Source organism: Tachyglossus aculeatus, chromosome 21, assembly GCF_015852505.1.
Source record: "Tachyglossus aculeatus isolate mTacAcu1 chromosome 21, mTacAcu1.pri, whole genome shotgun sequence".
In the NCBI taxonomy this organism is placed as follows: Eukaryota; Metazoa; Chordata; class Mammalia; order Monotremata; family Tachyglossidae; genus Tachyglossus; species Tachyglossus aculeatus.
In genome coordinates, this window is record NC_052086.1 from 58,930,279 (window position 1) to 58,946,427 (window position 16,149).

Consider the following 16,149-nt stretch of genomic DNA (forward strand, 5'->3'; position numbering starts at 1 on the left):
GGGTGGTGTTTCATTTCTTGTGTTCATTACAGTGCTGTGCACACTGTAGTCCCTAGATAAACACAATTGACTGATTGAAAAGAGGTATTCTTGCTGGTTGATATAGTCAGCCTACACCTAGTACTATTGAAAAGCCAAAGTATAATTGGAAAGAGTAGTTTCGAATGATGACTCACCTTTCTCGTTCTTCTGACAAGAAAAACAGGTTTCTTTTATCACAAAATTGACACCTGATGGCAGTGTCAGTACACTGGGAAGGTACTTAAAGACTTTCCTCCAATTGCCTAAAATAATTTCTTAGGGTGTGTTTCCTAATGACAAAACCTCTGGTGGAAATTGGGTTTGCTTTAATGACGAGAACTTCCTTACATAGGTGGAGCCATTTAAAATGGCCTTTCCTCACGAACTGTCTGAACTTAGTGTCCTAGAATGGAGCTTCTGGGAGAGATGTGGGAAGAAAATATTTGGAGGTCTTAGTGCTGAAATTACTGCTGAACTGTGAGCTGAAATGAAGTGACCAAAAGCAAGTTGGTCAGAGGAAAACAATTTGAGCATGAACTGAATCAAGTCATCAGTGGTGTTTATTGCATGCTTACTGTGTGCAGAACACTGTACACTAAGTGCTTCAGGGAGTAAAATGAAGTTGGTAGAAAATACTTGCCTAAAAGGAACTTATGAACTAGTGAGGGAGATGGGAAGTAAGATAGATTACAGATAGGGGAAAAGGCAAGGTATAAGGATTTGTATGTCAGTGCTGTGGGTTTGGAGTTGGGAAGATTGACAATAAAATAAATTACACCTAGGAGAAACAGCAGAGGAAAAGGATCTGTACATAAGTGTTTTGGGGTTGGAGTGAGTATTAAAGTGCTTCGAGTTATGGATGCAAATGCATAGGTGATGCAGAAGGGAGAGTGTATAGGGTGGAGAGATGAGAAGTTAATCAGGGAAGGCTTCCTGGAAGAGACATCATTTTAGTAGGGCTTTGAAGATGGGGTGAGTGGTGGTCTTTTTAAAAGTTTTTTTTAATTGTCATTTTTGTTTACTATGGGCCAAGCACCGTACTAAGCACTGGGGTAGATACAAGCTAATTAGGTTAGACACAATTCCCGTCCTACATGGGGCTTACCAGGCTCAATCCCCATTCTATGGATGAGGTAACTGAGGCACAGAGGACTTAAGTGACTTGTGCCAAGATCTCATAGCAGACAAGTGACAGAGCTGACACTAGGACCCAGGTCCTTCTGATTCATAGGCCTGTGCTCTATCTGCTATGAAACACTGCTGGTCTGGTGGAAATGAAGAGCAAGGGAGTTCCAGTCAGGTAGGAGGGTGTGAGCAAGAGTTTGACAGTGAGAGAGATGAGACGGAGGCACATAGGTAGGTTGGTGCTAGAGGGGTGAAGGGAGCAGGCTGGGTTGTAGGTGGAGGAGAGTATAGGTAAGAGGAAGGGAGTTGACTGAATGTCTTAAAGCTGACATTGAGGATGTTGAGTTGAGCTACCATTGGAGGTTTTTGAGGAGTGGCGAGACATGTAAAGAATGTTTAGTGTTTTCTTTAGTTTTGTTTTATAGAAAAATGATCCAGGAGGCAGAGCCAAATATGGATTTGAAAGGAGAGAGGCAGGAAGCAGGGAGGTCAGTGAGGAGGGTGATGCTGTTGTTGAGGTGGGCTATGGCAAATGCTTGGATCAGCATGGTTACAGTTTTGATGGAGAAAAAAGGATGGATGCTGTGAAGGTTGAACTGACAGGACTTGGTGGCTGCCTTTGGCAACCCAATGTGACAACTGAAGGTTGGAGAGGCACAGAGGCATACTGACCAGCCTAACCCTGTGATCAACACAGGAGAGGTTGTTTTTTTTGCAGAAATCTCAAGATATTCCTAAATCTAAGGGTTAAAAACTCAAGGCAGTGCAGGGTGAAGCAAATAGCAACCCGGTAGAGCATCAACACTTTTGTGGGGCATGGTGGAGTAGGGATCATCAGCCTTTTCAGTCATCCTCAACCCAGGGTTAGTTTCACTGTCTCATCTCTGTATATAAAGGACAATAAGCACATTTTTGAATGATGGACAGTTGGGAATTGGCCACTTGTCATAGAATGTAAGTTCCAAAGTTTTGAGAACCCCACAACTTTTTGAGCTGGACTTTAACCTTAACCTCTCCCTTCTTAGGTCTCTGAAAGAGTGTTTTTAATCAGGGCTGAGTAAAACATACTCAATGGGGTTTTCTGGCCTGTTTTTTTGAGCCTGTCTTCCCAGCTTGCCACTTGCTTAGAATCCCTTCCCCCAGTTTTGACCCCTGCACTTAGAATTAAAAGTTGGCACCTTGGCGTGGACAGCAGAATCGTTTCGGGAAATCAGTTTCTTTGATTTTAACAATGCAGACTTCATGGCCACATCCTGGTTAAAACAGAAATAGGAAGATCAGGCTTGGAAAAGGGTAAGTGATAGAGTTGGGATTAGAACCTGACTCCCATGCCCATGCTCCTAGGCCATGTTGTTCCTCTACCCAAACCTTTGTCTTCCTGCCATGACTTTTGCCCTGGGGTATTAAGACATGTGGAGCTATAGTCGTCTGTGTTTGGTGGTGAAGATGCTGTGGAGGTGTGCCTGCCGTGATCTTCACCTTCACCAACAATCGCTAAGGTCAGCAGCGATTGACACACATGACCAAGAGATTGCCTCAAGGTCCCGGATTTCAACCTTACTTCCATGGAGCTTCCTTCTAAAATGGGTGCCACAAATTCAGACCAACAGGGAGAGGACACAGAACTAAACATCATATTTAAATGAACCAGCAGAAGCCAAGAGAAGGCATGAAGAAAGTTCATCACAAGGGGAGGTGGAGTTAAGTGCTTCAGGCAGAGAAGGCCTTGTGGGGAAATGGAACAAGAAGAGGGCTGAGGAGGCAAAGCAGCAGGAAGGGAAGAAGTTGCTGCTGAGGGCTTGCTTTTTGAGCAGGGCTATTGGTCAGTCCCCCAAGGAGTAGTATGCCTGCCTGGCCTTAGACCAAAGATCTTATTTGGTTTTGATCTCAAAGTGGGGCATCTGCATGACACCAGAAGGGAGAGAACTGTGTGACCCATGCATGGTGTGAACCTTGAACTACCGGCTTTAACAAATTGTATCAATTTGTTTTAACAGTGAAATCTAATGGCAGCATCAGTTCAGTCACATTGACCCCTAGATGGTACGATGATTGTCTTGCTTCTGCTCCACAACAATGGAAAAGTATGTTTTGCTCAACTCCGTATATCTTATCACTGACTATAAACAAATCCTGAGTCCACAAAGATGTACTTGAATACAGCTAGGGCAGTGTCCAGATACTCAAACTAGGAGATAAGGGCCCTCACGAAAACTTGGCTTTCAGCTCTAGCCATAACCTGAAATCCTTGAGGATTGCTTGAGGGACTGGACTATAATTTATGAACAGTCATCTTGTGGCTTTATCATGTGATGGAATTCCATGATAGACTTTACTAGTCACTTTGCTGACTCATGTTATTGAGAGGCATTAAAATTGCTTAAGCAGACCATCCCTCTCTGACTCATTAATTTGCATTGCAGTTGACCAGAAATTTCTAATACTCGCTAATGCTATTTAAGTGTTTACTACATGCCAGTCCCCATACTAAGTTCTGAGATAGATATAAGCTAATCCAACCTGATTACACAGTGTTAATCCCCATTTTACAGATGAGGTAATGGAGGCACAGAGAAATTAAGCGACTTGCCCAAGGACGCACAGCAGACAAGTGTTGGAGTTGGGATTAGAACTCAGGTCCTCTGATTCCCACATCCGTGCCCTTTCCAATTATCCACTCTGCTTCAGGGAGCTTGTCTACCAATTCTCTTATATTGTACTATCCCAAGGGCTTAGTACAGTGGTCTGCGCACAGTAAGTGCTCAATAAATATGATCGATTGAGTGATCACATTAGATTACAATGAAAATTTCACCATAACTCCCAACACAATAGCCCAGACTTGCAGCACAGCGAGAATGATTGTTACATCCAGTTATGTTGGGTAGATTGTTTAACTGCTCTGTGGTCCACCAAGTTGGCACCTTGGCGTGGACAGCAGAGTTGTTCAGGGAAATCAATTTATTTGATTTAACAAAGCAGACGTCATGGCCACAGCCTAGTTAAAACAGAAATAGGAAGATCAGGCTTGGAAAAGGGGGTGGTTTAATAACTAAGGAAAGGCCTGTACCTGGAAACGGACAAGACCTTGGTGGGGTTATTTTTTGTGGTATTTGTTAAGTGATTACTATGTGCGAGGCACTGTTCTAAGGGCTAGGGTTGATACAAGATAATCAGGTTGGACACAATCCCTGTCCCACATGGGGCTCATAGTCTTAATCCCCACTTTACAGATGAGATAACCGAGGCACAGAGAAGGTAAATGACTTGCCCCAGATCTCACAGCAGACAAGTGGCAGAGCTGGGATTAGAACCCAGGTCCTTCTGACTCCCAGGCCTGTGCTCTATCCACTAAGCCACGCTACTTCTCTGGTGGTTGGCTGTCTGCCTCCAATGGAGGTCATGGAAGGCTGCTCTTTGCGCAATCCCTTATCCATTTGACCTTTATCCCATATTTCTTTACCCTCGGGATTTGTCCAATCCAAACCCACAGAAGAGGGTCAAAGTTTAGAAGTTTTGTGCTGAGGGGAACTGATTTGGTGACACCCATTGGAGGGTAGAGCCAAAACAGATGGGGGTGGGATGATAGAATTTAAGGGGCAACAATAAAAAGGGAAAGGATAGGAGAGGTAATGGAAAGCCATTTCAGATTATCAACATTGAGATCATGGATCCTGCACAACTTGCTTTATTGAACAATCAGTCAGAGGAGCATGCATACTGGAATACGATGATGAGGGAAAATTAGTGGTAAAAAGGCAGAAATGGACTTGATAGAAAGAAATCACAAAATGACCCCATCTGACAAAATGAGTAGGCTGTTATCAGTTTGCTGAGAAAATTCAGATCTGCTGCACAGCTAGTCAGATCCTCAGTGACTATTAAATCTCACCAAAAATGGAAGCGCCTTCAAGCTAGCTTGGCACCATGATATTTTGTTTTAAATTAAAACTATTTAAGAATCTGGAATAAGTTCAGCAGAATAATGTAGAAGTCTGTTTGGGGTTTAACTGCTCAAGAGCATAGTCTTATCTGAGTAGGAGCAGACCATTTTAGCGTCAGAGAACACAGAATTAACAGCCTGTAAGTTTTACTCATGCAGCATGCTAATTGGTTTAAGCTGTTAAAATGAGGGAATTTTGGCAAGGTGCAGGGATGCTTGGGCAAGCAAAACCCAGCAGATACCTTCAGATCATTTACAAATAAGTGTACTGAGAAGACAGGCTCCTGGAAAACAGTTTCTTTTAATTAGGAGATTTGCAAATTACACCATTTTTTTCTCCATGTAAGATGGTGGTGTCGAAGAAGGAGGACACACATGTGGGACATAAAACAATGTCAGTAAACCACTAAAGTGTGTCAAACTCTCAAAGTAAAGAGAGACTCATTCATATGTTTAAGTGGGCAGTATCACTTTTACCTCCCAAATGATATTCACCGCAGCCGGAAGTTTACTTCACCCATTGGGATCATTATGGATGCTTTCCAACAGTTCCAAATTAATGGTTTCCTTACAAGCCCCTCGGAACTCCAGTGGCTAACAGGGGTCATCCCGGCAGCTCTCGAACAGCAGCCTCATAGCACAGAGTTAAGAAGGCTCCTGAGAAAATTGTCAAGGTTTTTTTTTTTTTTTTGCTACCGTGTCTGTAACTGTGAAAAGGTAACTAGGAAGGAACTATTCCTGAAACCAGTTCAGTCAATCCTGTGAGAGTAGGGCAGACCCTTTATTTTACCAGCATGGAACTGGGGGAGGGGATTGCTTTGGTGTTCCATTTAACTCAGGCACCTCTGGGTGCTCTACATAGGGTGAATATATGCATCAAAGTTGACCTGGTTCTATGGGGAAACAAACCAATTTGGTCTGGATTTGTGTGGCCTGGAAAGATAGGGAGTCTTTCTTAGTTAACCAGACCATTTTTCCAAATAAAGCTTGCAGTTCTCAGATAACACTCTTGTTTTTTGAAATTACTCATTATAGTGATCTTGTTCAAAATATTTCAGTGCTCAATAGTACTTTGTGAATAATAGCAGGATACTGCCTTCTACCATAAACTCAGGGAAGCACTGCTCTAACTCTGGCTCTGCTATCGAGACAGTGAGCTCATTGTGGGCAGGAATGTGTCTGTTTATTGTTATGTTGTACTCTCCTAAGCACTTAGAACAGTGCTTTGCACACATTAAGTGCCCAATAAATATGACTGAATTGAAGTGAATCATTTTTAGAAAGGTGTTTTAGCTCAGAATATTTTTTTCTATTGAAAACGTGACCTCTTTCAATCAGCCACGAGGGACATTATGGTTTAGGTTTGGCTTGATGTGTTAGTGACTCAAATTCGGTTGTGTTTGGCAAACCTCCTGTCTATGCCTTTTCTCGGTTGGTAAATGGATAGGACTGAGCCTAAGGGCCAGCCTCTTGGGAGCAAGGCAGGCCTGTCTGACCCCTGGAGGTATGAGGGTCTGAGGTGGTTTGCTTTTGTTCTGAGCCTTTCAAGAAGTCCAGAGCCTGGATCCCCAGGAGATGAGGGATGAGCCTGTTCTCCCTCCTCCTCTCTTAGTTTGGATCCATTTGTAGGGAGAAGAGAGAGAGAGAGAGGGAAGGGAGCCCCAGTGGCCCTCTAGAAAATTGGGGCATCCAGCTTTGGACTCAACTCGGAAGCCGTAGGGTCAGCCAAGCTTGGTCTACAGTCGGAGAAGCTGAAACAAAGCATTGTGCCTTATGATGCCTCTGGGTTTGCAGTCTACAATTTACATGAGTATGTTCACAGAATGATCTGATGGGAATCAGGGTAGTTGTTGACTTTCTCCAAGAGGGTTCTCCCATCCCCACCCCAGCCCCACAGATACAGAGAAGACCCTTTGTGACAGGTGAACAGAAAGGAGTTGAGATCAAAGATAGCATGCAGTCAAAGTCTCATGCTCTTCATTTCTAACATTTTGGTTTTTTAAAAATAGTATTTAAGTGCTTACTATGTGTCAGGCACCGTACCAAGTGATGGATTAGATAATAATAATAATAATTATGGTACTTGTTAAGCGCTTACTATGGGCCAAGCACTGTTCTAAGTGGTGGGGTAGCTACAAGTTAATCAGGCTGGATACAGTCCCTATCCCACAGGGGGCTCACACTCTTAACCCCCATTTTACAGATGAGGTAACTAAAGTCCAGAGACGTTAAGTGACTGCCCAAGGTCACACAGCAGCCATGTGGCAGAGCCAGGATGAGAACCCAGGTCCTTCTGACACCCAGGCCCATGCCCTATCCACTAAGCCATGCTGCTTCACTGATTAGCTACAACCTAATCAGGATGGACACAGTGTTAGGGCTCATAGTGTTAATCCCCATTTTACAGATGAGGTAACAGAGGCAAAGAGAACTGAAGTGGCTTCACAGACTCCATCCTCTCCTGGTTCTCCTCCTATCTCTCTGGCCATTCATTCTCAGTCTCCTTTGTGGGCTCCTCCTCCCCGTCCCATCCCCTTACTGTAGGGGTCCCTCAAGGGTCAGTTCTTGGTCCGCCTTTGTTCTCTATCTACACTCACTCCCTTGGTGAACTCATTCGCTCCCATGGCTTCAAATATCATCTATACGCTGATGATACCCAAATCTACATCTCTGCCCCTGCTCTCTCTCCCTCCCTTCAGGCTTGTGTCTCCTCCTGCCTCCAGGACATCTCCATCTGGATGTCTGCCCATCATCTAAAACTTAACATGTCCAAGACTGAACTCCTTATCTTCCCTCCCAAACCCTGCCCTCTCCCTGACTTTCCTGTCACTGTAGACGGCACTACCATCCTTCCTGTTTCACAAGCCTGCAACCTTGGTGTCATCCTCGACTCCGCTCTCTCGTTCACCTCTCACATCCAGTCTGTCACCAAAACCTGCCAGTTTCACTTCCACAACATCGCCAAGATCCTCCCTTTCCTCTCCATCCAAACCGCTACCTTGCTGGTTCAATCTCTCATCCTATCCCAAATGGATTACTGCATCAGCCTCCTCTCTGATCTCCCATCCTCTGGTCTCTCCCCACTTCATTCTACCCTTCATGGGGCTGCCTGGATCATCTTTGTGCAGAAACGCTCTGGGCATGTAACTCCCCTCCTCAAAAATCTCCAGTGGCTGCCTGTCAACCTACACATCAAGCAAAAATTCCTCACTCTCGGCTTCAAGGCTCTCCATCACCTCGCTCCCTCCTACCTCCCCTCCCTTCTCTGCTTCTCCAGCCCAGCCCGCACCCTCTGCTCCTCTGCCACCGCTAACCTCCTCACCGGGCCTCGTTCTCGCCTGTCCCGCCGTCGACCCCCGGCCCACGTCCTCCCCCTGGCCTGGAATGCCCTCCCTCAGCACATCTGCCAAGCTAGCTCTCTTCCTCCCTTCCAAGCCCTACTGAGAGCTCACCTCCTCCAAGAGGCCTTCCCAGACTGAGCCCCCTTTTGCCTCTCCTCCTCCCCACTTTCCCCTCCCACAACACCTGTATATATGTTTGTACAGATTTATTACTCTATTTTACTTGTACATATCTACTATTCTATTTATTTTGTTAATGATGTGCATTTAGCTTTAATTCTGTTTGTTCTGACGACTTGACACCTGTCCACATGTTTTGTTTTGTTGTCTGTCTCCCCCTTCTAGACTGTGAGCCCATTGTTCGGTAGGGACCGTCTCTATATGTTGCCAACTTGTACTTCCCAAGCGCTTAGTACAGTGCTCTGCACCCAGTAAGCGCTCAATAAATACGATTGAATGAATGAATGAAGTGACTTACCCATGGTCACAGAGAAGACAAGTGGCAGAGCCAGGATTGGAACCCAGGTTCTTCTGACTCCCAGATCCATCCTGTAAGCACTAGACCACACTGGTTGTTCTTTTTTTAATGACAGGAAGGTCATGGGGTGTCTTTCCATAGGGCTGTGCATGTTCATTGACTGCACTTCTTCATTAAAAGGCAGAAACCTCATTTTGACTGAGAATGAAAACAGTTGACCAGCAGCACCACGGACGTTTTTGCTGCTGTCATGAGAAACAGCCCAGAGTTATATGCTTTGCTGAACTGGCCGGGGGGGTGGGGGGGGGGAGTGGGAGAGAAACTGATAAACTGATTCCTTTCCAAGGCTGTGACCCAAGGATGAGACTGAATTCTTACAGAGAAAAAAAGAAATAGATACCTTAGTAGAGCAGCTTCTGTGGCTTGATAGGATGTAATAAAATCTAGTCTGTCCCACCTAGATTGTGCTTTCAACTGTTGGATTTTTGGCTAATTGTGGAGGATGGACTAGATAGATAGTCCAGTATAGTGCTCTGCACATAGTAAGTGCTCAATAAATACGATTGATGATAGATAGGAAGAGGGGAGAGGAAGGGGCATTTACCTGGTGTTTTGGAGAACTAAGAGCTCCTTCCTTCCTCTTCAGGAGAAGCGTCTGTCTTCAACAAAAAATGGTGATTTTTTTTAGCAAATATCGACGCAGCTTTTCACTCCTTGCGTTCCCAGAACAGCTTCTCCATCAGCTGTTCCTTTGTGTTTTTCCAGAAGAGGATGTTGAAGCGACGGCCTGGTGATTATAGGGAAACAGTGCCCTCTCCTGGCATCCTCTCAAAGCTACAACGGAATCCCTGACTAGCATCCCATGGGGGCCATGGGAATGGGATCCGGGAAGGAACGTCTCTTTCCTGAAACGAAAATGAGAGAATAAAGTAGCGATCGTTGACGCTTATTTTCAAAAGCCGATCTTGTATTAAAACCATTTGCCTTAACAGCAAGCCAAGTGGGCTTAGGGTTAGCTTCAATGGGAGTGACAGAGGAGATCTCAGCTTCAGCATATTGTGATTTCCCATGTTTGGATCTAGAGGCTTCCTCTCTCTATTCCATTTGACAAGTTATTTGGCGAATGAAACTACCTTAAGTGGCCAGGTCAGTGGTGTAAGTGTCCTACTACAGGTCAGGTTATGCTGTGTGTCCTAGGCCTAAAGAAAGCACAACTATAGAATAATAATAATACTTAAGTTATTTGAAAAGTGTTTACCATATGTCAAGCACTATTCTAAGTGCTGGGGTAGATAAAAATTACTCAGGTCAGACACAGTCCCTGTCCCATTCGGTGTTCACGGTTTAAGTAGGAGGGAGAACAGGTATTAAATCCCCAAGTTACAGAGAAGTTAAGTGACTTGCCTGAGGTCACACAGCAGGCAAGTGGTGGAGTTGGAAGTAGAACCCAGGTCCTCTGACTCCCAGGCCCATGCTGTTTCCACTAGGCCAAGCTGCTTCCATTGAAGCCACATGACAAAATATTCTTAAGGAATTTGAGAAGCCAAGGGAGTTTGACTCAGGGAAATGATTCTGCAAAGGCAGAGAGAAGCTGTTGCAGCTGGTGGTGGGAGGGCTGGATGAGGGAGGAGGGGAGACTGCAAAAGCTTTGGGATAACATCACGAGAATAGTCTGGAAACAAAGATCAGATCCGCAAATACTAGTGTGCTTGAAATAAAGCAAAGGAACAACCACTCTTGTATGAGAGGAATCTGCCTAGCTAGGCACTCAGGGGAAGTGTTTACAGAGGACACTTTCACCTTTCTCTTAAGCTATCAGAATTTCAATACTTTAAGGTGCACACCTGGACTCTATATAGCGTATAGTATATATTTGGGTACTCCATCACCTCGCCCCCTCCTACCTCACCTCCCTTCTCTCTTTCTACAGTCCAGCCCACACCCTCCCTCCTCTGCTGCTAACCTCCTCACTGCACCTCGTTCTCACCTGTCCTGCCATCAACCCCCAGCCCACGTCCTCCCCTTGGCCTGGAATGCCCTCCCTCTGTACATCTGCCAAGACAGCTCTCATCCTATTATTAAATGCCATTATTATTATTATTATATATTTGTGTGCATAAAACGAGAAGCAGCATGGCATAGTGGATACAGCATGGGCCTGGGAGTCAGAAGGTCATGAGTTCTAATCCTGGATCTGCCACTTGTCTGCTGTGTGACCTTGGGCAAATCACTTCACTTCTCAGGGTCTCAGTTACCTCATATGTAAAATGGGGATTAAGACTATGAGCCCCATGTGGGACAGGTACTGTTTCTAACCTGATTTGCTTGTATCCACCTCAGTGCTAGTACAGTGCCAGGCACATAATAAGCACTCAGCAAATGCCATTTTTGTGTTCTGACAATGTGATTTAGTACATATCAGAGTGAAGCTTCAGTATCTTCTAGTCTTGTCACTACAACCCCCCATCCCCAACCCCATGCTGTCACCCTTTCTATGTGGTGTTTCATCTCTGTTTGAAGAAAAATCACCAGATTTTTAAGGAAAAACCTTTTTTATTCAAAGACATACTCCTAAAGCCTCTCTTCCTACAGATTTGTTTCATTTTTGAACCAGATCTGGTGTTCCGCACAGCCACAAGAAACACTGCAAGGGAACAAAAGACTTTGTAAATTTTTCTTAACTTCCCAAATGATTTCAAGGCTTGATGAATGGAAGGAGGATAAAGGAGTCACTGGGGGTTGGGGAGGAGGGGTTGGACCTAGGCATTGAAAGCAACTCATCATTCTACTGGCTAGATGTCTACTCTGTCATAGTCTAATATTTCAATCTTCCCCGTTTTCTCTGTCTGTTTAAATATATGGACTATTAAATGAGGGGAAAGAGTACTGAAGTGTGGATTAAGAATTAAAAAATAAAACAAAGATACATGGTACAACAACTCATCTCGCAAAACCATGTAACAGTTCAGGCATTATCGAGTTCAAGAAGAGCATCAAAAACGTGATCCACAGAGGTATCCATTTTCCCAGGTTGCTTGTCTGTCTCAGGCCATTTTCTTAAATTGTTACAAGGACTCTGCTACTGGCCACCATCTTATGGTCTTTTGATGCATGACATTAAATATGCTTTTAAAGGCATGTAGGAAACAAAACAGTGTTCTATTAGGTGACTTTGCTAACGTCAACAGATCTGAAAGAATCTCACTGAGGGCTTTATTTGGGAGGCAGCATCCCACTGCCAACTCACTAGACCATTGACATAAGATTCTTTAGCATGTCAGACAGGTGGAGGGAGAAAATCTATTTCTTCTTTTCTTTTTTTGTATCTGTGAATATTGAATGAAAGACATTTATATTCCTTTCGTGTGATAGTCCATCCCTGCTCTGTCTTTTCAGAAGATGAGAGTTCAGAAGGTGTTGCTTTTCCATCTCCCACCTGCTCTGGGAAGCTCTATTCCATTTTGAGTCTAACCCCTAATCACTACAGCTGATTTCCCTGGTTCCCAAACTACTTTTGGATGGCAGTCCTGGCTCTCCAACAGCAAAAGACCAGTGCAGGCACTAAAATTTCCAGGACAATCACCTGCCAAGGCAGCTACATTATATAAACAAATCTATACAAAAAAGTTGTCTAAAAATAGATAGTACAAGAAATATCATGACACCCCCCGCCCAAAAAAAAAAAAACCAAAAACTGTCAGGTCAGTGTCACTAAACCTTCCTCAAATCAGCCCCAGACATTTCGAACAATTCATTTTTTCAGTCCATTAAAGCAATGTCCATATGGCTTAAAAGAGCAGTCAAAGTGCATGACAGGAAGTGGTTTTGTCCATGTTCTCCACCTCTGCTTTTGTCTTCCAAAGAAATTCAAGTTGTTTTCCTGTGACTCCCTTAGCAATCTGTCACTGTGACGAAACAAAAGCTTCATCCAAGACCAAGGCTCCAATCACTGAGTCTGTCACTTCCTGTCCAGTGAACTGTGGGTAGTTATCACATGTCAAAAAGCCTTTGGAAGAACCCTCTGGGATATTTGGTTTAGGTTTTTTGATTATTTTTCAAAACAGAATCTCCTTCTCTGTCTCCCCGCTCCCCAGTCTGGAGCACCAAAAAAGAAACATTAACCAACACAAAGACTCAGTGGGTTCAATCTCCTGAGCTGCACCATAGCGTTCTAGAGCAGCAGTACCCTGAGGGGTTGTCATAGGCGAAGTAGTGTGGGTTAGACTCTGTCTGGGAGGCACTAATGGGTGCCATCCAGGAGAGGCTGGCATGGTCCTCATTTGTCCAGAAGAATAATTCCTCAATAACCCAGAGTTCCTCAGGGCACAGGCCAGTGTATCCTCCACATCAGCGCTTGGGGTGCAGTGACCAGTCCAAGCTAGAGCCTTAGCTCAAAGGTGGTGACCAGGAGCCTTACAGCACAGCTCTGCAATGACTCTAATGTCACAGCCATGGCCAGGAGAGCATTTGTGTTCAGCCTGGTCAAGGAGGAGGAAACAATGGTGAGCAGCATAATTGCAAACCTGCCCCTCCAATCACCTACTGAAGTCATATCTGGGTCCCAGGAGTCTTCCCAGTAATCACTGCATACTGCACCTCTTGAGAGAACAAATTTGGAGCTGGAGAGAGCTGCCCATCGTTCACTGAGGAAGTCATAGCCCCTCCAGAGGGGAAAGAGAGAGGGAAAGGGGAAGGGAGAGGATACGGAACAAAAGGAAAGACACCTCTCGAGCAAAAGAGCTGGAGCCAGTGGGCACAAATAGAGCCTTCCACTGGGCACAAGATCATTCACAACTGGACTTTCTTCAAAGCTGTTTTGTTTTATTTGGAGAGACATCTTGTTGCTTTTCTCATATACAAAGCTAAACATTTGATTAAAAAGGCACCTGAGGACACCAAAGACTCACTCATTTAGTGTTGTATCAAAATGATTTAAAAACAAAACAAACACATGTACTTATTATACACCAGGCAATTCAGAAAACACTGCCCTTCCTTTCACTTAGCTGGCTTTACTCTAAAGGACAAGTTTGCCCTAATCCAAGTGGCTCCCCTGTCCTAATCCAGGCATTTCTTGTCCTCGAAAAGTACATGCATTCTAGGAGGGTGGATTGGAGTCTCCACAGAGACAAAATGGCACCATGTCAGACTGGCTTGCCAGCTGAATCACCTTGGCCCATGAAAGTGTGCTCAAGCTGTTTTTCTCTCCTAAAAGTGAAGCTGCAGAGTGGGAATATTTTAGGATGAGGTGAACTGGGGTTAAAAAGTGGGACCCAGGTATTACAGTATTCAGATTCTTACAGCGTCACAAGCCGACAAGATGTCTCACCATGGAGACAATTTCATCAGCTGGTGTTCCTAATGAGGGAGGTAGAAAAGAGAAACTCCTAGGATGGGAGAGAGGCCTAATGTTCTGTGAAGCACATTTTCATACTCTTTCCACCCTTTAACCTTCCTAGTGGACTTCTAAAATGGAGAAAGAAAGGACAGGACAGATTGGGAGTCCCAAAGGAGCCAGTCTTTTGTTGCCCTGGTGGAATTCATCTCATAAAAAATGAAAAGGCAGCTGTTTACTGAAGTGGACTTTACAAAACTGCCAATAATAAAATCCCTTCAAATGGAAATCCTACTATCCATAAGTGGTTAAAATGGTCACTTCTCCAACATTTCTTTCCACACAACTTCAGTTCTGTCAGTTGAGTTGATTGTCTTCCAAAAAAAAAAATGGACACTTTTAATGTTCACATCCATTCTACCCTGATGGAGGAGAAATCTACCCACAGTTCACTGCCCAGATCCCACCGCTGTCTCTATGAGGGGGAGGGGAAAGAGGGGGCCTCTGCTCTGGCCCCGGCAGGAGGTCCTGCTGTGCTGTAGCTTTGGGGGGTGTCAGACGAAAGAGGAGAAACCCGTGACTGGAGTCCTTGAGCCTGGTGCCTGCTGTCCCGTTGGGGTATAGACTCCTCCGGTGCTCTGCGTTGTGATGACAGTCTGGAAGTATGGTTCTGCCTCACCGGCTACACACTCCTGGTACCTGTAGGTGGCAGGGGGCTTCACCCCCTTCTGCTGACGCTTCCAAGAATTGTAGTATGTGGGGTCGCTCATGTAATGGTTAACAAAGGAATGCTTCGGCAGCTCATCTTCATAATCAGAATCTGTGGCCTGCAGTGACAGAGAGGAAACAGCCGTTACAGTTCACAATGTGCAGGAGAGCTGTGGCTAGCCCACCCCATGGCTGTTCAGGGTCCAGGGCAAGTGGGACTGTGGGCCCAAGATTATCATAGTGTAGAGAGAAGCAGCATGGCTAACTGGATAGAGCACTGGCCAGGGAGTAAGAAGATCATGGGTTCTAATCCTGGCTCCACTGCATGTCTGCTGTGTGACCTTGGACAAGTCATTTCACTTATCTGTGCCTCAGTTACCTCATCTGTAAAATGCGGATTGAGTCTCTGAGCCCCACATGGGACAGGGACTGGGTCCAACCTTATTTGGCTGTAACAACTCCAGCGCTTAGTAAAGGGCTTGGCCCATAGTAAGCACTTAACAAATACTACAATTATTATTATAATGTTCCCTACCTCTCTTCCCCTGTCCCCTTGTGATAAGTTGGAATAATAATTTAATAATTTTGATATTTGTTAATCGCTTACTATGTGCAAAGCGGGAATGGAATTCTACATAGGACAGGAGAGATTCGGAACCAATGTGCTGTAGGTAGCTATATGTATTCTCTTTGATTTCCCCAACTCCTCCCCAGTATCTCCAGACCTCACTGGTGTGGATGGAGTCAATGCAAATTTTTCCATCCAACTTGAATTTCTGTGGCTTGATGATTTCTGCCAACTTTCTGCAGGACTGACTTATTTCTAAGGTATATTTCTCTCTAAGACATACTACATAAAATGAGCCAGTCCAAGATTTTGAAATCCAAAGCAGTGGCATTTTTAGATCTGCTCTTTCCAAGCAGCACACAGAGTAGTGATATCGGAGGGACGAAGCCCCGTGTCCTGATTTAGCACGCCTTATCTGGGGTTTCTTTATTGCTGGAGACAGACGAGAAATCATTTCTGTGTACTTGTGCTATAGGAGTCAGAGGGGTGGCTCTCATGATTCATCAGATGGAATTAGCCCTCTTCCTTAAATTACAAAAGAATATTTCAGGAGATGAAAGAGACATATGTGGGGAGATTGCCAAGAAGCTAAACAACCTTACAGTCTCTTCCTTACAGAACCTGAAGATT

At 44.7% G+C, this 16,149-nt stretch overlaps 1 protein-coding gene across 1 annotated transcript in view; it reads right to left on the reverse strand.

Annotated features, from left to right (window-relative positions):
* Window positions 1–11,441: 11,441 nt before the first annotated feature.
* Window positions 11,442–16,149, reverse strand: part of SDK1 (sidekick cell adhesion molecule 1) — a 246,586-nt gene continuing 241,878 nt past the window's right edge. Inside the window, exon 37 of the mRNA XM_038762450.1 lies at window positions 11,442–15,070. Coding sequence (XP_038618378.1) covers window positions 14,798–15,070 — 273 coding nt within the window. The 3' untranslated portion in view covers window positions 11,442–14,797. The remainder of the gene's footprint in view (window positions 15,071–16,149) is intronic.